The sequence below is a fragment of the Ovis canadensis genome, chromosome 14, assembly GCF_042477335.2.
Source record: "Ovis canadensis isolate MfBH-ARS-UI-01 breed Bighorn chromosome 14, ARS-UI_OviCan_v2, whole genome shotgun sequence".
NCBI classification, from domain to species: domain Eukaryota; kingdom Metazoa; phylum Chordata; class Mammalia; order Artiodactyla; family Bovidae; genus Ovis; species Ovis canadensis.
Window position 1 is genome coordinate 34,894,339 of NC_091258.1, and position 22,271 is coordinate 34,916,609.

The window sequence follows — 22,271 nt, forward strand, 5'->3', positions numbered from 1 at the left end:
TCCTGATTGAAAGCAGCAGCCCAGGGGAAATTTTTCTGTTATTTTTATTAGATAATTATAAATTTGAATACTAAATATTAAGTATTACTGCATTTCTTGGGGCTGACATGTTGTAGGGTATTGTAATTATTTTTTTAAGGAAGTATTTTACATGTGTTAAAAGATACGCAGACATTTATTAGAGGTGATTATTGTCTTCAGTTAATTTCAAAATAGTATTGGATGTTCAGGAGCAAACATAATATAGATAAAGTAAAATTGGCCGTGAATTGATAATGAAGTTGGAAGATAGGACCTGATGCTCCATCGTATTATTCTATCTATTTTTGTGTATGCCTAATTCCATAATTTAAAAATAAATAAGAATAAACCTTTAAAAGTAGACAGGGTGGGAAACAAATTTTGGAATCTTGGAGTGTTAGATAAGTGGTAACTAACTTAACCAACCAGAGAGAACTGAATCTTAGGTCAACATTAGGAAAGGGCAACAACCAGCTGATTTTGCTTAATAGATTATCCAAAAGTTTCAAGAGTTTGTGACATCCATGACCTCTGAAAGTGGGTATAAAAGACAGGGGCTTTGATTAAATATTGTCTAAAGGGGAGATCAGACCCATAAATACCCTCTTCAGCTCCATGTACCCATGATATGAAGACTGACTGAATGTTTATTCTCTAGAGAAAATAAAATAAGGTGTGTATTTCATTGGGATTTGCAACATGGACTTACCAAATGGCTATTGAATTAATATGTATAATGGACAGTGTCATACTGAAGGAAGAAAACTAAGAAATTTTTCTTGGTTGATCTGACCAGAGCAAAACCTAAAGATAATGACAGCAAAAAGCCAGCCAGATTACCCTTCAAAGAGTCCACAGTCAACTCCATTCATTCAGCCAGCCAGTCAGTTTTCCTTTCGTTCTTAAATATGAGCAAATCACCAAGAGTATCAGATATCTGAGGAAAGTCTCCAACATGAATGAGAGACTAAAAACAAATTGCTAAAATGTAATTGTAGGAAACAGGCTATAAAAAGAAGTTTTTAAATATTAATATTTGAAAAGATACTTCAAGTATACCATGATTTTGAAAGAAGAGTAAACACACTCTTGCAAAACAGATCTTTTAGCCACAACTTACACTTTTGTAACTAAGGAAGCAAAAAGTAAAGCACAGGGAAAGGTTTGATCTTTCAGTTTTTACATTTAGAAAAAAATGTTTTGGAATGTAGAGGTAATCTGAATGATTAATTAGAGATATTAAATTGGGTGTTGGCAGAAATTGTGTTAATATGTGTGGAGTCATTGTGTTGACTTATCTTGTAATTGAGTTAATATTGATACCATTAACATTTCAAAGATCTCTGTATAGCCTCCACAGACCTCTGAAAGCCTCCAGAAGTTGCTTGCATTATAAAAATGTTTCAAACTGAAAATCTTTATACAAATTATCCCTGATTTCACCTGTCCTCATTTCAACAGGCCTGTCAGCCCCGGTACCAAGAGGTAGAAAAGGGAAGAAAGTAAAGACTCAAACAAGCTCATTTGATATACAAAAAGCAGAATGGCTTCGAAAATACAATCCTGAGCAACTACTTCAAGACGAAGGCTACAAAAAACATATAAAACACCACTGTAATAAGTAGGTAGTAGGGTATTTTTAACACAACTCATTAAGAGTTTACTTTTTTGAATTTTAACAATCTTAAAGCATGCTGATTTGGAGTACAGAGACAGTGTGGTCTAGGACCAGTCCTAATCTTAATCTTACAAGGTGGCCTTCAGCAAATCATGGTACCTCTTGTGTCACTTTTCATCAACAGAGAGAGAAAACTGACCTCCAAGTGATCTCGTTATATCTTTCTTGGCTCTTAAATAATGATGATTGTGAAGATTTTGGAGAAACCTATTGTATATATATGGTAGTAATGTCGTTAATTTAATCAGAAGTAATTGTTATTATTTCATTATAAAAAATACTGTATACAGTTTCTTTTTTAATTTTAACCCCATGGATGAATTTTCTTTAATGATGATTAGTGTCTTTTTATTTTTTCCCTTCATTTTTAGAGTTTTGCTTCGTGTAAGAATGCTGTATTATCTAAAGCAAGAAGTCATTGGAAATGAGTGTCAGAAAGTTTTTGATGGAGTTGATGCAAGGTAAATACCATGTTTATATTTAGTTTTTAGCAATATGATGAGGCAAAAGTTAAATGACTAGGAAATTGTATATTAAGTGGCTCTTTATTCAGTGAAATTCACAGAAAGGAAAATCTACCAAATTTAGAGTAATCCTCGTCAATTTGTTGCCTTTCGTCAATAATCTCATTGTTGGCTCTGTCACCAAAAATTATAAGAAGAGTGAAAATAGCAGTAGTAGTAGCTTGCTACTACCATGTGAAGTGAAAGTCGCTCAGTCGTGTCCAACTCTTTGCAACACCATGAACTATATAGTCCATAGAAGTCTGCAGGCCAGAATACTGGAACGGGTAGCCTTTCCCTTCTCCAGGGAATCTTCCCAACCCAGGGATAAAACCTGCTGGGGTCCAGCCCCGGTGGATCCAGGGAATTCGAAGGGTGGACGGCGTTGGCGTGGAAAGACTTGTTTATTTATTAATATAAGATTAGATTAAGAAACTGTAGCATAGTAGGAAGATTAAGTGGAGGAAGAGGGCTGAATAGCTTGGTTTACACTGAAGGCCAATAAAATTCCAGACAAGGAATTTGCACCATCTACGTTGGGCCACCGGCGCCCACTTGAATATCTAAGGGTGCCTCGCCTTAAGCTCCCTTTCGCGCGGGTCTTAACAGCCAGGGCAAGTAAGCAGACCTGGCGAGCCTCCGCGCCCCAGGTGGAGATTCAGCCTGAAGTTAAAGTAAAGAGCAGAGAGAGGGAAAGGGAGAGAAGAAGAAAGAGAGAGAAAGACACGGGGGGAGCCAGACTCCCAAGAAACCAGGCCGAGAGACTGGTCCGAGAAGCTGGCCCCATCCTTTATTGTTCAGAAGGCCTTTTATACTTTTGATAAAACATGGAGATCAATGGATAACATAAAATTATGTAGCGTTCGCAGCCCAGACTCTTTCTGTACATCATTTTGTATACAAAAGGTCTCAGGTGATTTACATTATCTTCTGGCCAAGAGGCTTGTTAACACTTTTTGGCTCTCTTCCTTAATGAATGTTAATTTTGTTTCCCCTGAAGTGTTTTTCTTTAATCTGCATCTCCTTAAAGCATTAAAGTTACATCTCTATAGAACAAAGGTGCAGTGGGATATAACAAAGAAGGTACTTAACTCAAAGATCTAATGTTGCTAATACCAGGTCTACTACTTGCATTTCTGTATACCAACTATATCTAAAAATAAAGGATATGAAAATTTGGCAGCAAGTATTGACTCAACAAATGAAACTTTTAATCAGTCCTATTCTAAAGATTTTGACTTCTCGGAAGCTCCTACATTCCTAGGATGTTTTAAGCTTCCTGTGCCTCCTGTGGTCAGGAGGCCTCAAACAATCACTTGCGCAGCTGTCCTGCAGGCAGGCTAGAAAGCCATCAGAGGGGTTTTTTGGATTGAAACACTCTTTCAAATGCAGAAGACTAAAGCCCTGAATTGACTTTTTCCAGAAAATGTCAGAAAAGTAGAAAAGCAGAGCACAAAAGCCGGCAGATTTTTGTTGGGGTACATGCTTAGGAATTTCCAGAGGGGTCCCTGAAGTCTGAGCACGCCTTGCGTATGTCAGCTTCCTTCCTCATGACCTTGTCACGGGTGGGATTCCTCACACTGGCTCCTGGCAAAAACCCAGGTCTCCCACATTGCAGGTGGATTCTTTACTGGCTGAGACACAAGGGAAGCCCTCTCTGGTCGTGGTGGTTAAACAGCTTATTTGTGTTTAATCACATTTGAGATTAATGATCACAAGTTTGAAGTGAGTCATTTGGCAGGGCTTGTGTGATTTTCTCCAGCAGTGTTCAGCTGCTTAGGTATAGGCAAAAAGGTAAGTGGGTTTTTAGGTTTAACATGAATTGGGATTGTGTCATGTGTGTAGAACAGAGGGAAAAGCCAGCAAAGAATTTTAGTGAGTACAGTGCTGGACTACAGAATGCTTATTTATAATGAGGAAAGTGGGGGATGAAACTGGGGAAGAAAGTGATGATGGATAGTACGTGGTAAGATGGGGGACATCATGATGAAGCTAGAGAATTATAGTGAAAAGTACCCAAGTTAACTGAGTTAGAAGGAACTGACAGGTGGAATTCAGTTTGAAGAGATAATGCTGCTATTGGTGATGGTAAGATTAAGTATATGACTGTGTGCATGTGTGGCTGTGGTAGAGAGAAAAAAAAAGGTGATGTAAAGGTCAAGGATCTGAGAGACCAAGTATTGGATGGATGACATGAGGATGCACGAGTCCCTCTTTGTAGTAAGAGGGAGGAAACAAGTTTTAGGGCTCTTACTGCCATATCTAAGCCCTAAAACTGTAATTCTCTAGCTTCATCATGGTGTTGGTGTCCCCATGTTACCACTTACTATTCATCATCACTTTCATCCCCCACTTTACTCATTATAAATAAGCATTCTGTAGTCCAGCACTGTACTCACTAAAATTCTTTGCTGGCTTTTCCCTCTGTTCTTGACACATACTTGACACAACCCCAATTCATGTTAAACCTAAAAATCCATTTACCTTTTTGCCTATATCTGAGCAGTTGAATGTTGCTGGAGAAAATCACACAAACTCTGCCAAATGACTCACTTCAAATTTGTGATCATTAAACACAAATAAGCTGTTTAACCAACATGACCAGAAAGTTCATTTACCAGTTCAAGAGGACCATTCCATACCTCTCTCCTCAAGCCATCTTCCTATCCTACTAGCATCCCCTCCAATAATGACTTTGGTATATATTTCATGAAGAAAATAGAAACAGACAAGAGCCACCTTCAGTTCTACTTGTCATATGTGTCCCGCTATTTATTCCTTCTCTCGGGATGCCCTAGAAATCATCCTCCTCATCCTCCTAAGAGCAGCCCTTATGCTTGGAACTCATCTCTTACCTTTTAAAGATTTTACACCTTTGTTTCCTGAATCATCATTTCCCCTACTCTTTACTGAATCATGCTCTTCGCATATATGCATTCCTTAATATCATTCACTTTAAAAAGAACAGAAAACCTACTATAATATACATACATCCTTCTAATCCATTTCTCTGCTGTCCTTCATGAAAGTAGAGAGCTGTGTGGGTTGATAATCTTATACCTCTTTAATTTGCATTTTCTCTTCAGCCTGTTCCAGTTAATCCTGTATCTCCACTCTCTGACTGAAATGATTTTTAGTAAGGCCACTAATAACCTACAGTGTGAAGTTTAGATGTCTCTGAACTTACTCTGTTTCTCCCTTCTTGAAATGATGTCTTCAGGAGACTTCCATGCTGCTACACCCACCTGGTTGTTCTTTTTTCCTTGTTGCTCTTTTTATTTTCCTTTGCTAGCTCTTACTCTTCTAATAGAGGCTTCCCAGGTGGCTCAGCTTTTAAGATCCATTGGCTAATGCAGGAGACGCTGGTGCGATCCCTGGGTCAGGACGATCCCGTGGAGAAGGAAATGGCCTCCCACTTCAGTATTCTTGCTTGGAAAATCCCGTGGACAGAGGAGCCTGGCAGGCTACAGTTCACAGGGTCGCAAAGAGTCAGATGTGGCTGAGACTGAACAACAGCAGCTCCTGATAGAGCTCCAGACGTTGGATTGGTCAAGAGCGGTGTCCTCAGCTTGCTTTCTTGCCTGTTCTTTCTCCTTAGGTGAACTTATGCAGCCTCATCATGTCAAATATGATCTATACACAGATGACTGTCATCTTTACATATTCATCCCAGACCCCTCCCCTCAGCTCCAAAGTCTAAAGCAGCTGCCTCAAACATTTCCACTTGAAATATCTGATTAACATCTCAGTCTTCCCCTGCATCTTCCAAATCTTCTGTCTCCTTTTGTTCCCTCCCCACCCTCCCACATTCGGGCCTTCTCCATCCTAGTAAATCTACCACCCAGTTGCTCTGGTATTATTCTTGATCATTCTCTTCTCCTCAAACCCTACAGGAAGACTTGTTAGCTTGACAAAGTATATGTGAAGTCTGAGCACTTTTTCTCTCTTTGCTCTGCTGACTCCCTAGTCCAAGCCACCATTATCTCATGTTTAGACTTTTGCAATGGCCTCCTTATTGAGTCTCTTTGCCTCTTCTTTTTCAAGTGAAAGTGAAAGTGAAGTCGCTCAGTCGTGTTCAACTCTTTGCGACCCGTGGACTGTAGCCCACCAAGCTCCTCCGTCCAAGGGATTCTCCAGCCAAGAATACTGGAGTGGGTTGCCATTTCCTTCTCCAGGGGATCTTCCCGACCCAGGGATCGAACCCAGGTCTCCCACATTGCAGGCAGACGCTTTAACCTCTGCACCACCAGAGTAGTTGGATTTTGTTGTTGTTTTGGCACAGCCCCACGATTTGCAGGATAAGTTCCCCAACCAGGGATTGAACCCAGGCCCCCTGCAGTGGAAGCACAGAGTTCTAACCACTACTGGACTGCCAGGGAATTCCCATTTTTGCATCTTTTGCCTCTCTACAGTTGTACCTTGATACAGAAACCAGAGTGATCTTTGTAAAGCAAAAATCAGGCCAAGGTACTCCTCTTCTTAGAACCTTTTTATTTCTCTTAGAATAAAGACCTATCCTTTAGTGACCTACATAAGCCTGGGCCTTCTACCTCCACTCTGTCCTTCATCCACAATGTTCCTCCAGCATGTTAGGCTCATTCTGTGCTGTTTCCCAGTGCAATACTCTTTCCCCTCATTTTCCACAGAAGTGCCTGCTCCCATCATGCAGGTCTCAGTGTAGGTTTCACCTCTGCAGATAGGCCTTCCCTGCCCGCTCTAACTTAACCTTATTTTGTCTCATTCATGATGCCTACTAGTATTAAAAATTGTATTTATTTTTAAATCGTATTTCTCCTGTCAGTACAGTTTAAGCTGACTGAAGGTGACATCTGCTATCTGTCTTATTGGTGATCATATTCCTAGCCCCAAGAACCTGGGAAATAGTAACAATCAGTGAATATAATTTGTTATTGGCTGATTGGCTCCTCTTTTTCTTTGATCTGATTGAATTCAACCCCCTTGTGATTTCCTAGGAACTGTGATCTTTGAATTAATCTCTTTCATTATTCTCTCCACTGGTTTCTCATTTTGGGTTTTATTTGGATTTTAACGTATTCTTATCTCTCTCAACATACTACCTCATTCCTTCCAGGCCTTTGCATTCTTGGGGAAACATTCTCTTTCCCATTTTCCTCCCTTCTTCCTCTCTTACTCCTCAGGCAACATCAAATCAGCCTCCCTGTCTTCTCAACTGGGTGCCTTGTCACAGCACTCATCACAGGTATTGAAGAGGTTTTGCAGATACTTCTTCAAAAGGGCAGGAATCTGTCTATCTTATTATTGCCATTGTTAGCACCTAGTGAATACTGTTTAAATCTATTTTGAATGGATGATCTGGCCAGGGGAAGTCAGAGGCTTTATGCAAGAGATTGCAGACATTAACAACAGGAGTATATGCCCCTTATTGTATTCTTTTCCCCAGCAGTTAATAACACTTAACATGCACATGGTACATTTAAACCATGAGGTATATTACTGAGTGCCCTTTACTAGTCGCTCCGTCGTGTCTGACTCTGTGACCCCACGGACTGTAGCCCACCAGGCTTCTCTGCCCATGGAATTCTCCAGGCGAGAATACTGGAGTGGATTACCATTCCCTTCTCCAGAGGAACTTCCCACCCTAGAACCCTGGTCTCCTGTATCGCAGGCAGATTCTTTACCGTTTGAGCTTCAGGGAAGTCTGTAAAGTGAAAGTAACTCAGTCCTGTCCGACTCTTCAGAACTGCATGGACTGTACAGTCCATGGAGTTCTCCAGGCCAGAAAACTGGAGTGGGTAGGTTTTTCCCTTCTCCAGCAGATCTTCCTAACCCAGGAATTGAACTGGAGTCTCCTGCATTGCAGGCAGATTCTTTACCAACTGAGCTATCAGGGAAGCCTCCTTTATTCTTTAAAAGAAGGAAAAAACCTTCCACCTCAGATGTCACAGTGTTTTGAGCTTAGAGTGCCACCTGCTGGTTTGTATAGGGAAATACAGTATCTGACCCACTTGATAATTCCCCTTTGGGTATCCTGTCTCCAGTGTTCTTTCCTCTTTTTCCTTTATCATTCTGTGCTTCTGCTTTGATTAATCCTGACCAGGAGTGAAATAAAAACTAAATCTCTTCTTTAACTGTATTTTTTCTCATCTGTTTTTCAGCTTTTGCCATATCATAGGAAAACCTCTCTTCCTTTTTCTGCACTAAACTAAAAAATACTGTGATTGTGACACTTCTGTTTTTAAGCAAAATAAGATATAATGAGATGTGCATTTTAGAATGCTGAAAAATGTCTTTCAGTCTCCTGGCAAAATATGAAAAATAAAAAGTGATTTCCTTATGTTTTATTTACTTACTGAATTTATAACTCTTTCTTTTTCCTTGTCAGTGTCTTTTATTTCAACTATATTAGTGCTTAAGTATTAGGTTCTTGTGAACCACACCAGAAACACTGATCACTTATTTTATATCTGTATGAAAGTTTATTTTGAGTTCCCAAAGATAACCAACTTATAGATGAACTTTTGTCACACAACTTAGGAAACTCTTCATATCTTACATCCCTAGTCCTTTGTTAATTTATAAAATTTATGATGCTAAGATGAAGAGATGAAATGCAACTAAATTTGTGTGTTTTTTATGTGTTGTATCTTTAAATCATATCTGTGATTCTTTGAAAACTGATAATTCATTAATTTCATAGAGAAATTCTCAAGTAGAATTTTGATTCCCTGGGGTATTATGCTGTGCTTAATCACTCAGTCGTGTCCGACTCTTTGCAACCCACTGGAGTATAGCCTACTAGGCTCTTCTGTTCATGGGGATTCTCCAGGTAAAAATACTGGAGTGGGTTGCCATGCCCTCCTCCAGGGAATCTTCCTGGCCCATGGATTGAACTCAGGTCTCCTGTATTGCAGGTGGATTCTTCACCCTTTGAGCCACTAGGGAAGCCCAAGAATACTGGAGTGGGTAGCCTATCCCTTCTCCAGGAGACCTTCCCAACCGGGGAATCAAACTGGGGTCTCCTGCATTGCAAGAAGATTCTTGCCAGCTGAGCTACTAGGCAAGCCCTATTCAATCTCTGCCCCTTTGGCTGTTGAATGCAATATAAGAATGACATATTTATATAAAAATTAATTATATTTGCTAATCCTTATCAAACATTATTAACTCTATGCTAGGCTGAAGGAGACAGTGGCTTGAATCTCTGTGGTAAAGAAGTGAACATTTCAGTCGTTTTATGCATGGCATCTTTCCCTTTTTAGAGGTATATATTACTTTAGAGGTGTGTTACTCACAGAATGTTTCTGGGAAAATGATAATTTCAAGTGATGAAAGAAAAGAAAGTTATATTTATAAAATTATAAGTGCTGTAGTTGCTTTACATTAATGAAAACCACCAAATTACCAGAGCATCATGGCTTTATCATTGTGTTCTTATTAACTTATCATACTATCATTTTGTGGCATGGTATTATAAATAGCATAAAAATAGCACTTTGAGTGGCTTCATCAAATTATTAATCAAAAACTTGCATTTTTCTCTAGTTATAAGCAGTGCTTCATTTTTCAGTGTGACTTCCTAGCAATTGTTGCTGTTGCTGTTCAGTCACTCAGCTGTGTCCAGCTCTTTGCGACCCCATGGACTGCAGCACGCCAGGCTTCCCTGTCCTTCCCTGTCCTTCCATCTCCCAGAGCTTGCTCAAACTCATGTCCATTGAGTCAGTGATGCCATCCAACCATCTCGTCCTCTGTCGTCCCCTTCTCCTCCTGCCTTCAATCTTTCCTGACCTCAGGATCTTTTCTAATGAGTGGGCTCTTCGCATCAGGGGGCCAAAATATTGGAGCTTCAGCTTCAGCATCAGTCCTTCCAGTGAATATTCAGGATTGATTTCCTATTCCTAGCAATAGCAGTCTAAGAAAGACAACTTGTTTTACAGTGTAGAGCAATTAGATTTGCTTTTTTAGGGGCTCAGTCTCCTCATATACAAAATAAAATATTTGAACTAGATGATTTTGGCCACATTGTTTGCTGACATAATCAGATAGAACCTTTTGTCTGTATCTGAAGGAAATCAGTGGAAAGAATATTATTCCTTAAGGATAAAGTAAACCTTTTGAAACTTACTTCTTCTGTTGTGCTTAAGAGTATTAATTCATTTTATGATATCTTTGTAGTTGTTGTGCAGTTTTATAATTTTAATTATAAATTATATATATAATTTTAATTGGTGATAATTGTGGGAAATAATAAAGTTATATTCTCTTTTTGTTAAAAACCACAATGCTTTTTAGAAGCTGTATAAAATTTTGCCTCCTTTTAGACTTGTTTATAGTAACTCATAAAGTCATATCATGCTTTTTTTTAAGTGACATTGATGTTTGGGTCCCAGAACCAGACCACTCAGAAGTTCCAGCTGAGTGGTGGGATTTTGATGCTGATAAGTCACTCCTTATTGGAGTTTTTAAACATGGTAAGTGAGAAGTAAGATAGGTAGAGTCTTCATCTCTGTGTACTGTTAAGTCAGCTATGTCTTAATTTATTGATTTCCACTTACAGCTTTATTTCAGTAATACCCATTGAACACACTATATAAAGCATGCACTCTCAAACTGTGCATCTGTCACTACATTTTGTTATGAGTGGGTGGCGTATATAAACTGCTTCTCCCGGACATGTCTCATGTAACAGTCCCTCTCAGGAAGAGTTTTTATGTGAGATTTGTTGCATGTGATCAGTTTTTCCTCTTTTTCAGTTTAACTGATAAATTTAATCTAGATTCCTAAGTATACTTATTGTCAGACCATGTAATGTTTGTGATAATTTCTAGAAAACGTTTAACCTGTATCATTTTAACATATGGGCCCTTTAGTCCAGGAACATCACCCATCATAAATATGAGAAATACTTACATGTTTTTCTTCTTTTTATCCTTTTTACTTACAAAATTGGTGGTCTCTCTAGGTTATGAAAAGTATAACACTATCCGAGCAGACCCAGCATTGTGCTTCTTGGAAAGAGTCGGAAAACCTGATGAGAAAGCAGTTGCTGCAGAACAGAGGGCAAATGATTATATGGATGGGTACGTGCATTTCAGAAGCATGAGTTCTCCGTATATCTCTGTCCACATCAGCATGTTCTATGTCAGTGATGTTTCTCTTTAAATAAAGTAGTAGTAAGAGATTCTGGAGTTTACAATCCAAGCGGGCTAATGATAGTCTAATAAATCAGCACTTGTCAAACAGTGTGAATGAAGAAAGAGACTGGACCTTCCCCACACCCATTCATTTGATGAGTTCTTCACTTGTCCATTCTTAGTAGTCACAGCAATTAAGACCATAAAATTTTGAAGGTGTGAGAGGGAATAAGAAGGCTAAGCATACACAATTGAAGAGAAATATGATGTTCATTATACCTGTTTCTTTTCTCACCAAAAGTGAAAAGTAGGAGACTCTGTTAAGATTAATATCACATTATAAGTGAACTTGGGGGTAATTAGAGTAAATTAGAACTAGTGTTCTTCTGACTTGCCATGTAATTGCCTTCATGCTAATAGACTTGAGCTCCTCTGGCTAAAGAACAGAGACTTAAGTCTGACCTTTAAAACATATTAAAAAGTCTTTCCAACAGTACCCCATTTGTTTGTCCAGCCAAGGCAAATTTGAAGTTCGGGAACAATAATTTTGGCATTTGTTGGTATTTAACAGGGATGTGGAAGATCCAGAATACAAACCTGCCCCAGCTATCTTTAAAGATGATATAGAGGTATGCTTTGGATCATGTTTTTAAGTCCTCAATTCTAGTTATCCATGTTTTCTTTTGTTTGCTTTTTCTTTTGTGTGTTTTTCCTTCATATGTTTTTATTATGCATCATTTCTCAGAAGTTAGTGACCAGCTTAGGTTGCCAGACATCACAAATAAGCATTTAGAATCTGCTTGATCTCCCCTTCTAGACAGGCTTGGGACTGGTTTGGACATATGGATGAAATGGAACTTGCCAATATGCTACACTGCTAGGAACCAAAAAACACAGTGTTCAGGAACGAAATCCCAAAGCAGAGTGAAAACTAGATACTAAAGGTACACAGCAACAGGTAGAAACTGTGCCGTCATAAAACAGTTTGAAATTGAGGGTAGAGCCTAGAGGAATTTTGAGCTGCTAAAGCACAGTTCTAAGTGTTCTATTTATAGAAAGTCAAAAGGAGGAAAAAGAGTTGTTGAAAGTACAGAAAATAATCTGTTGGATTGGAGAAATGATATTAAAAGAGGAGAGGAATTTCTCCAGTATTTCTGAGAACACAGTAAAGACTAAACAGTACTATGGCTGTCAGGTAGGATTTGCTGGCCTTGGTTGCCAGGGGAATGGGATATTGGTGTGGTGCCTATATGTGGAAGAAAGATGAGGTTTAGGCCAGTATGTACCAGTGAGAATGATATCCAGTAAAATCAGAACCCTTAAAGGGTAGTACTTTCTGCCAAATTGCACATAAAAACATAGAAATTTATCTCAGCTTGGGCTTCAGGTAAGGAGAAAATTATCTCCCCTGAGAACTCATAACCATAGGCCTACCTTTTCTTGAGTTTATGGTTTGATTTTTTTTTTTTAATTTAATCTGCATGGTCCAGGACTTCTCAAGACAAAACATGTAATATAAAAAGAGATCCCAAGCTGGTAATACACTTGAGGTACCTGGTGAAAGAAAACAAAGATAAAGAACTAATAGAAGAAACAACTTCAGCTGAGATTATATTTGCATCCTAAAGATAAAAGCCTTCCATGAAATAAGGTCAAGATCCCAAACTTCATCTATGAGGAACACTTTGCCATGAGTTAATGTTAGCAAATACAACAAAGAACAAGATTAGATCTCTAAGAATTTCTAATAATAGATCTCCTGAAATAGAAAATAAATAAATTTTTTACTCATTAAAGACATAAAGAACTAAGAACAAAAGAAAGCATATGATTTTAAAAGGGACATGTGAAGGAGAATTATATGTAACTTTAGAAGTGGAAAATATTGACCTTGAAATTTAAAACTCAACAAATAAGTTAAACCTTGTGCTGGAGAAGCAAATTAGACACAGTTCATGAAAGAAGAAATTATTTACAATATAGAAGAAATTATCCATAATGTAGCATAGATGAATCAGTTTGAGCCAAAAAGAGACAAACTACATAGTAATTTCAACAGGGCAAGCTTGACGTAAAGACTTACTGATTGTGATAGAGGAATTGAAATAATGAGAGATAGACTAGAAAGAAGTGTTGAGAACTCTAAAGAATGTAAGAATAGGCACTGCTCCTGAGGCTGAGATACAGCACCCAGGGAAGGATCCTGTCCCCACTAGGGCTAAGGGTATGGCCTTGGTAAGCAGAGGACTGTTACCAAAAAGATTAGAAATAACAAGGATAGGGTGCAGAGAAAAGTGAGACCTGGCACACTGTCGGTGGGAATGTAAATTGGTGTGGTCACTATGGAAAACAGTATGGAGGTTCCTTAAAAAATCGTCATGTGACCCAGCAGCCAGACTACGGGTACTTAGCCTTTAAAGAAAAACACAAATTTGAAAAGATATATGCACCCCCATCACATGTTGTTTCAAGTATTATTTGTAATAACCAAGATGTGGTAACAGCCTAAGTGTCAATTGATGGAAAAATGGGTGAAGAGATTGTGAGAGATAAATACACATAACACACATTTTCATATATATGTTTATGTACATATGTATACAATGGAACATTATTTTTAAAAAGACTGAAATCTTCTCATTTGCAACAACATGGATGGACCTTGAGAACATTATGCTAAGCGAAATAAGTCAGAGAAAGACAAATCCTGTGTGATCTCTTAATATGTGGAATCTAAAAAAGAACATATTTTTAAACTAGATTGATAGATACAGAGAACAGATTGTGCTTGCCAGAGACTGGGAGTTAGAGATGAGGTGGAAATGGGTTGGTTTGGGTTTTTTTAGTTTAAATAAATTTTTAAAATTCTATTGCAAAACAAAGTATTATAAACAAAATCGATTCTCTTATTGTATCTTGACCCAGTTTCTCTGTGACAGATTTCTGTTTTCTTTTGAAAGGATGATGTTTCCTCACCAGGAGATCTTGTTATAGCAGATGGAGGTAAATAACATTTCTTTCTTTCTTTTAGTATTATTGTAAATTAGCATTCCCATGATACCATGAGATAAGTAAACTAGTACACTATTATATGTTTCAAATGTACATGAAATTTATTTACAGTTGCAATCATTATAAAACATAGTTGATTGAAAGTTTAACAGTATTTTTAGTTTTTAGAGCTCTAATTAAAGAGTTTTTAAAAGAGATTTGTTTTTGCGTTTCACTTAATTGGATTACAAGAAAAAATTAGGAAATTTTGCTGTTTTTGTGAGCTTCATGATAGTATCTATTTAGTTTTCTTGTGTGTTTGTTTTTTAGTTGTGTGTTTTTTTTTTAATTGACATGAGTTTCTTTAAATGTAGATGGTCAGCTGATGGAGGGTGATAAAATTTATTGGCCTACTCAGTCAGCTTTAACTACCCGTTTGAGGCGTCTCATTACTGCATATCAGCGTACCAATAAAAACAGACAAATCCAGCAGATACAACCTACTTTCCCTGTACCTGCCAGTGTTATGCAGCCTCTTTATGAAGAAGCCACTCTTAACCCTAAAATGGCAGCCAAGATAGAAAGACAGCAGAGGTAAGACTAAGTTTTTAATATATAGTATCTAAATATACTGTTCATTCTGAAGTCTCTTAGGCTATGATTATCTCACTTTTCTAAAAACATATCTAGGTAAAAGTTGGTCACAGCAAAATGCTTTATGCACACATACGTGTACATAAGTATATGCACACACAAAGATGGTTAAACTAATACAGATTGCATTTTATAGTTACTAGGTCTTATTTTATGTGTAATTCATGTTTATGAACAGTGAGGTGTAAGGGAAATGAAGGTGAAAACTCAACAGTTAAATTATAAATGAAATGTATTTTTAAATTATATGAAATAAATTCCATTGTGTCTTATTTCACATGATGGCATTAATGAAGTACAGAATTCATAAAAGAGAAGTTTGTCTCTGCTTTTTACAGAGGATGAACTCTTAAAGCTACTGATGTCAAAGGGAAATAAATAGTAGTAGAACTTCTTGCAAGAGATCTTGTTAGGAAGACAGGCACACTTCTCTCATCCCCAAAACTTTAACTTCTTAAAAAGGATAGAATCCCTGGAAAAGAATAAGAAAGTTTAGCAATAACCCAGGCTCCTTGTTAAACCTGGATCTTTGGATTTTTTCTGAAAGATAAATCATTGTTCCTTTGTTTCACTTGAGGCACATTCATTGTAACCAGAATTTACTCCAACATTTAAGATTTTAGCTATCCTAGATGCCGCCACCTATGTAAATACACTGATTCAGTTATCTGTCCTTGCATAACCACCCATCCCATAACACAGTGATGTAAAGCAACAGCAGTTTTTTATTTCTCACAATTCTGTGGGTTGACCAGGTGATTCTTCTGCTTCCCATGGTGTTGGCCAGAGTGTAGGAAGGGTTTGAAAATCAAGTTAGTTGTGCAGTCACGTCTGACTCTGTGATCCCATGGACTACAGCCCACCAGGCTCCTCTGTCCGTGGAATTCTCCAGGCAAGAATACTGGAGTGGGTTGCCATTTCCTTCTCCAGGGAATCTCCCCAACCCAGGGATCAAACCTGGGTCTCCTTCATTGCAGGCAGTTTCCATGAAGGAGCATTCCAGATGGCAAAGGCTGAAGTTGCAGGGTTTTATGGCCCAGCCTCAGCACTTGCAGTGTCACAGCTGCCACCCTACTGTTGGCCAAAAGAATCACAGGGCCGACCATGATTTAAGGGAAATGAGTTGCATCTCTCAAATAGAAGAGTGGCAAAGAATTTGTGGCCATCTTCAATCTGCCACATAACATTTTGCCTCAGTCTGGAAGATTTAGATAATCTTCCTAAAGTTTTAGTTTTATCATAATATTCATAATATAATATTCAGTGCCCTTTATTTCATACAAGGATAAAGCCTACCTTCTTAAGCCTTAATTCAAGAGTCTCTTTAGTTTAGGCCTTAGCATGCATTTATAATTTTATTCACTACTATTTCCTCAGCCTGAATGCCCCACTTAGTCTTGATTCAATATCCTACTTAAGTTGTTCTGTCACCGAAACTATTCTTATTAACTCTTTGGTCCATACATGGCCCTACTATTCCTTCAGTGTTCAGCCTGGGTTCTTTATCCTCTGTTGGTTTTTTCCTGCACTAGACTAGCACACAGTATTCTTTGTTTTCTGCACTCATATAGCACTTACCTAAATAAAACTAGTCATTTTCAAAATGATAAAAGATCCTATAATAACATTCATCTTTTCCTTTCCATGTCTTATCTAAGCTGTAAACAAATGCCACTTAACTCTGTGATGTCTTTCTTGGTTAGTCAAGTTTGAACAAATCCTTCCATCTTCTGTGCTATCTTAAACTTGTGGTTTCTATAATACAGACAACTATAAAATACTACCTTATACTGTAAATATGTTTGAAATGTTTTATCTTTTATTCAAAGGGAGGATCATCATGTCTTATACATTCTTGTATCCCATACATATTTTTTCACACAGTTAAGTACGCAAAAAAAACCATTATTGTCTGAAGGAAAAGAAGCATGGATAGAGATGAGTCAACTAGCATTTTTAAATGTGTTTATAAGGCAGTAACCCTGGATTTAATCTTTTAAAGTGTTAGGTACTTGAAATGTTTTTGAATTTTGCAATAGTCATTTATATTCAGCATTAATATTATTTCATGAGCAATATGACTTTTTCTTTAACTCAAAATAGATGGACAAGAAGAGAAGAAGCTGATTTTTACAGAGTTGTATCTACATTTGGATTGGTATTTGATCCTGACAGAGGCCAGTTTGATTGGACAAAATTTAGGGCTATGGCTCGGCTACATAAGAAAACTGACGATAGCTTGGAGAAATATCTGTACTCATTCATGTCCATGTGTAGGAGGGTTTGTCGTCTTCCTTCCAAAGAAGGTATGTATAAAAAAATTTTTTTTCCTGTGTTTCAATCAAGGAAACAGAACTAAAATTCAGAAATTCCCAGCTTTTTAATACAGTATCATCTAATTCAACATTTCACCAGTTTTTCTGAATTGTAAGTAAACTCTGCTTAACAGTCCTTTATTCCTTAATTCTACTATTGAAATGAGAGCTAAAGAGAATACAGGTACACATTTAATTTTGAGAAAATAGTCAGTGTTTTTATTTAGAATTAGATTTATGATTGTCAGGGGTGGGAAAATAAAGGATAGCTTTTGGTAAATAGAAATAACCTATATTTTCAGTCCGTCTGATAGGAACTGTGCTGGAGGGCTTATTTAGCACAAATGATTTCGCAAGAAATGAGGCCTCCATTCAAAAGACATTTTAGTAGGAAAAACCACCCAGGGCCTTCAGAAAACAGAACCAAAACAAGAGCAATTAATCAGAGCTGCTGATTCTCAGCCAATTTAATTGATTTTGAATCCTAGGTGGGGAGTTTTCGTATATCCCTCACTTTTCCTCCTGTAATGTTAAAATCTTATATCACTAATCATCTTGCTGCTGCTGCTGCTAAGTCATTTCAGTCATGTCCAACTCTGTGCAACCCCATAGACGGCAGCCCACGAGGCTCTCCCGTCCCTGGGATTCTCCAGGCAAGAACACTGGAGTGGGTTGCCATTTCCTTCTCCAATGCATGAAAGTGAAAAGTGAAAGTGAAGTCTTAGTTGTATCCGACTCTTAGTGACCCCATGGACTGCAGCCTACCAGGGTCCTCTGTCCATGGGATTTTCCAGGCAAGAGTACTGGAGTGGGGTGCCATTGCCTTCTTGGTATCTGTTTTTCTACTGATGTCCTTTTTTGTTCCAAGAGCCCACGTGGTATTCCATTGTTATTTTTCCTTCACCTCCTGCAGTCTGTAACAGTTCCTCAGTTTGGGGTTGGTTGTTTGTTTGTTTTGTCTTTAATAACCCTGATACCTTTGATCAGTTTGCCAAAAACCCTTCAGTTTGGATTTATCTGGTGTTTTCACATGATTGTGTTGAGGTTATACCTTTTTTTTTGCAAGAATAACTTAGAATTGATGTTGTGTTTTTCTCAGAACCTAACATCAAGGGGCTCATGATGTCAGTGTGTCTTATTACTGATGATGTAGCCCTTGATTCTTTGTTAAGCTTAGGTAGTTTCTGCTGCGTTTCTCCTGTGTAAAATTATGTTCTCCCCTGTAGTTAGCAGATATCTTAAGAAGATACTTTGAGACCACACAAATCCTATTCTCCTCAAACTCTCACCCATTGATTTTAGTAACCATCAGTAGATCTTATCTGCAGCAGTTTTTAACTGTGCAGTTCTACTGCAAGGAAAAGCTGTTCTTTCTCCCTAGTCTACTCAATTATTTATTCATACTCATATTTACTCAAATGAGTGTTTATTTTTTATTCTGTAGGTTATAATCCAGTACTGTCCGTATTAATTCTGGTGTTCAGATTGTTCCAAATCTGGCCATTAGTACCTCTTTAGGTACTCGCTACATTATTCCAACAAGCTTCTATCATTTTTTGAGTTCTTCCCAACTGCCAGTATCTCTGCTGATAAAGGTAAAGAAAGTGCAGTTGCTCAATCGTGTCCAACTCTTTGCGATCCCATGGACTGAGGAGCCTGCCAGGCTCCTCTGTACATAGGATTTTCTAGGCAAGAGTACTGGAGTGGTTTGCCATTTCCTTCTCCAAGGAATCTTCCCGACCCAGGGATTGAACCCAGGTCTCCCACATTGCAGACAGACGCTTTACCATCTGAGCCATCAGGGAAGTCTGATAAAGATATGACCCCACCAAAAAGAAGAGAGTGTGGTCTGATATTGAAATGGAACTGTCTCAGACTAGTAGTCATACACTGTTTGACAATTGTTCCTATGTTTATATCAAATTTTAAGAAAGACTTTGGTGTCCCTGTGAGTCCACTGTAATACTCTTGAGGTACCTCAGTGCACTTAAAGATATACGGACTTAAGTTTGCTTATGGGATGTTATTTTAACTTTTAATTTGTATTTGTAAGTGAGTTTGAGTGCTATTCTCTTTGATTAAAATGGAGTAGTATGACATTAGCTTATAAAGAATTTCTTCCTAGTTATATTAACACACTTCCAAAGTAATCTTAATGTTTTATTTAACTTTCTAGTTAAATAGAAAGTTAGATCTAGTGTTATGTGTTACATGGTTATTAATACTTCTAAAACTTAACATTTCCCCTCATTTAAAACTGTTAAAATGAAACTCTGAAACTATACAATGATATTGAGTAGACATATATTTTAGAAGTTGCATTATTTGTTTTAAACCTATAATGAAGTATTTTTTAGGGTAATATGTTTGTTCTTATCTCAATTTAGAATTGGTGGATCCAAGCATTTTTATCCAGCCAATCACAGAAGAACGTGCTTCTCGGACTTTATATCGCATTGAACTTCTAAGGAAAGTAAGGGAACAGGCGCTCCGACATCCACAGTTGTTTGAGCGCTTGAAGCTTTGCCATCCAAATCCAGACTTACCAGTCTGGTGGGAATGTGGCTCTCATGATAGGGACTTGCTCATTGGAGCTGCTAAACACGGGGTGAGCCGAACAGACTATCACATTCTTCGGGACCCTGAACTCTCATTTATGGCCGCTCAGAGGAACTACAGTCAAAGTAAGATGGCTCATTCAAGGACTTCTACCCCACTTTTACAGCAATATCAAGTAGCACTTTCTGCTTCTCCTCTTACCTCTCTACCTAGGCTCCTAGATCCTAAAGCTGTTATTCTAGAGGATGTGAAAGTTAAAAGTGAAAACCTTAAAGAGGAGCCTCAGTCTTCTGAAGAAGAGTCTATGTCTTCTGAGGAAACCAGGACACTAATAAAGTCTGAGCCTGTGAGTCCAAAGAATGGTGTTTTACCACAGGCTACTGGAGACCAGAAATCTGGTGGAAAAGGTGACACAGACAGACGCATGGTTGCAGCCAGAACAGAGCCTCTAACTCCAAACCCGGCTTCTAAGAAGCAGCGAGTCCACAAAAGAGGATCAGAGTCTAGTTCTGATTCTGACTCTGATTCTGAGAGATCATCCTGTTCTTCCAGATCATCTTCTTCCTCGTCTTCCTCCTCTTCGTGCTCCCACTCTCGATCAGGCTCTAGCTCTTCTTCCTCCTCCTCTTGTTCTTCAGCATCATCTTCATCCTCATCCTCATCTTCCTCTTCCTCATCCTCCTCCTCATCTTCGTCAGAAGAAAGTGACAGTGAAGAAGAGGAAGTCCAAAAGCGAGGTATATGCATAAAGTGCTTTTGCTATTTTAAGACATTTCATATGCAAATGAGAAGTGATTTGGATTGCTTAAGCATGCTTAAAATTGTTAGTTTAAATTTTACGTGTACAGATTTTCTTAAAGGACTGCTGAAAATGCAACTAGACTACTGGTTCATACTCTGTATTCAGTATTCACATTGCAAAATGGGTTAGTCAAACAGAGGATTAAAGACTTGGCACAGCAATTTTATTTCTTTGTGATTGCCTTAAATTTAGTATGGTATTTTTCCTAAAACAAGTTTATCAGTGAGCAAATAAAGATAATAATTTTATAATAGACACCAGTCCAACTAACAAGACCCTGCTTGGCCCTACTCAGAAAGGTCTAGCGGAGGAACTCCAGCCTGTCCGTAGAGTAGTGGTAGGTGGTCCTCTTCTGCGGGTGTGCTTGTTGCAGTCTAACAGCTCGTGTGTAAGGAAATGTGAGTGAGTGCGTTAGTCGCTCAGCCGTGTCCAACTCTTTGCTACCCCTGGATTGGGGCCCGCCAGGCTCCTCCATCCATGAGATTTTCCAGGCAAGGATACTGGAGTGGGTAGCCATTCCCTTTCCCAGGGGATCTTCCCGACCCAGGGATCAAACCCAGGTCTCCCACATTGCAGGTAGACTCTTTACTGTCTGAGCCACTGAGGAAGACTGTAAAGAATGAGTCTTTACATCTTCAAATGGGCATAGGAGCCATCCTGACACCCGCAATAGCAAGCATCTCCTGTAACAACTCCACAAGCATGACTTTCTGGGTTTTCACACAGGACATGCCCAATTACAAGAGTTCCCTCCTGAAAGAATGATAGCCTCCCCAGCAGATATTTGTGCCCTTCCCAGTCCAGATTGATAAACTCCTGAATTTACCAATCACAAGTGTATGTGTTTTCAGGGAAACAGACCTAGAGAGTTACCATAGGTCAAATCTTCTTGCAGAAAGGGATGTTTGGTTAACCCTTTTCCTTCAGACTCCGTAATGCCACTTATTTAGCTTTTGCTATAATTTTAAAAGTAATGAGTACTTTACTGTATTCTAGGTGATTTTTTTTTTACTTCTCAACTTTTCATTTTCAAATCCTAATTATATAGGATTTGAGAAGTATATGCAAAATTGTGTTACACAGTCTCTAAAACAATTATAATTGGTCATAATTATTCTTAGCAGAAGGTACCCCTCACATGAAAGCCTACGATGAAGAAAGTGTTGCGTCACTGAGCACTACCCAGGATGAGACCCAGGATAGTTTCCAGATGAACAACGGGACCGCAGAGTCTGCTTACATCCTACAGGGTGGATACATGCTGGCAGCATCATACTGGCCAAAGGTAAGTAAATCATTTCTTGCTGATACAGGTCATTTTTAAAAATATTTTTCTGTCTATCTTTAATGGTAGATATTCCTATTGTGTAGGAAAAAAGAGTCACTATCATGTGTAGGATGACCATTTGGTGTTAGCATTAAAAGTAACAACTATTACTGTCAACTATTACTCCGTTAGATCTATGTCCTTAAATGTATATGATTCTCAACCTTAGAATATATAGAATATTCAGAAGAAAAGATAATGACTGCTTATGTTCACATACAATTCAGATGCTTCTTTATGAAATAAGTGCTTTTAAGTGGGTCGTCTTTAAGAAAATTTACTAACCAGTTGTGACTTAGAAAAATGTT

General features: G+C 38.2%; 1 protein-coding gene across 5 annotated transcripts in view; it reads left to right on the forward strand.

Moving 5' to 3' along the window:
* The window catches only part of CHD9 (chromodomain helicase DNA binding protein 9), a 159,227-nt gene that overhangs the window by 120,981 nt on the left and 15,975 nt on the right, over positions 1-22,271 (forward strand). For all 5 annotated transcript variants that reach the window (XM_069549830.1, XM_069549829.1, XM_069549831.1 and 2 more), the window contains 10 exons: positions 1,483-1,642; positions 2,071-2,160; positions 10,549-10,652; positions 11,144-11,261; positions 11,887-11,944; positions 14,276-14,318; positions 14,681-14,900; positions 17,064-17,266; positions 19,663-20,571; positions 21,758-21,921. In XM_069549830.1, coding sequence (XP_069405931.1) covers positions 1,483-1,642; positions 2,071-2,160; positions 10,549-10,652; positions 11,144-11,261; positions 11,887-11,944; positions 14,276-14,318; positions 14,681-14,900; positions 17,064-17,266; positions 19,663-20,571; positions 21,758-21,921 — 2,069 coding nt within the window. The remainder of the gene's footprint in view (positions 1-1,482; positions 1,643-2,070; positions 2,161-10,548; positions 10,653-11,143; positions 11,262-11,886; positions 11,945-14,275; positions 14,319-14,680; positions 14,901-17,063; positions 17,267-19,662; positions 20,572-21,757; positions 21,922-22,271) is intronic.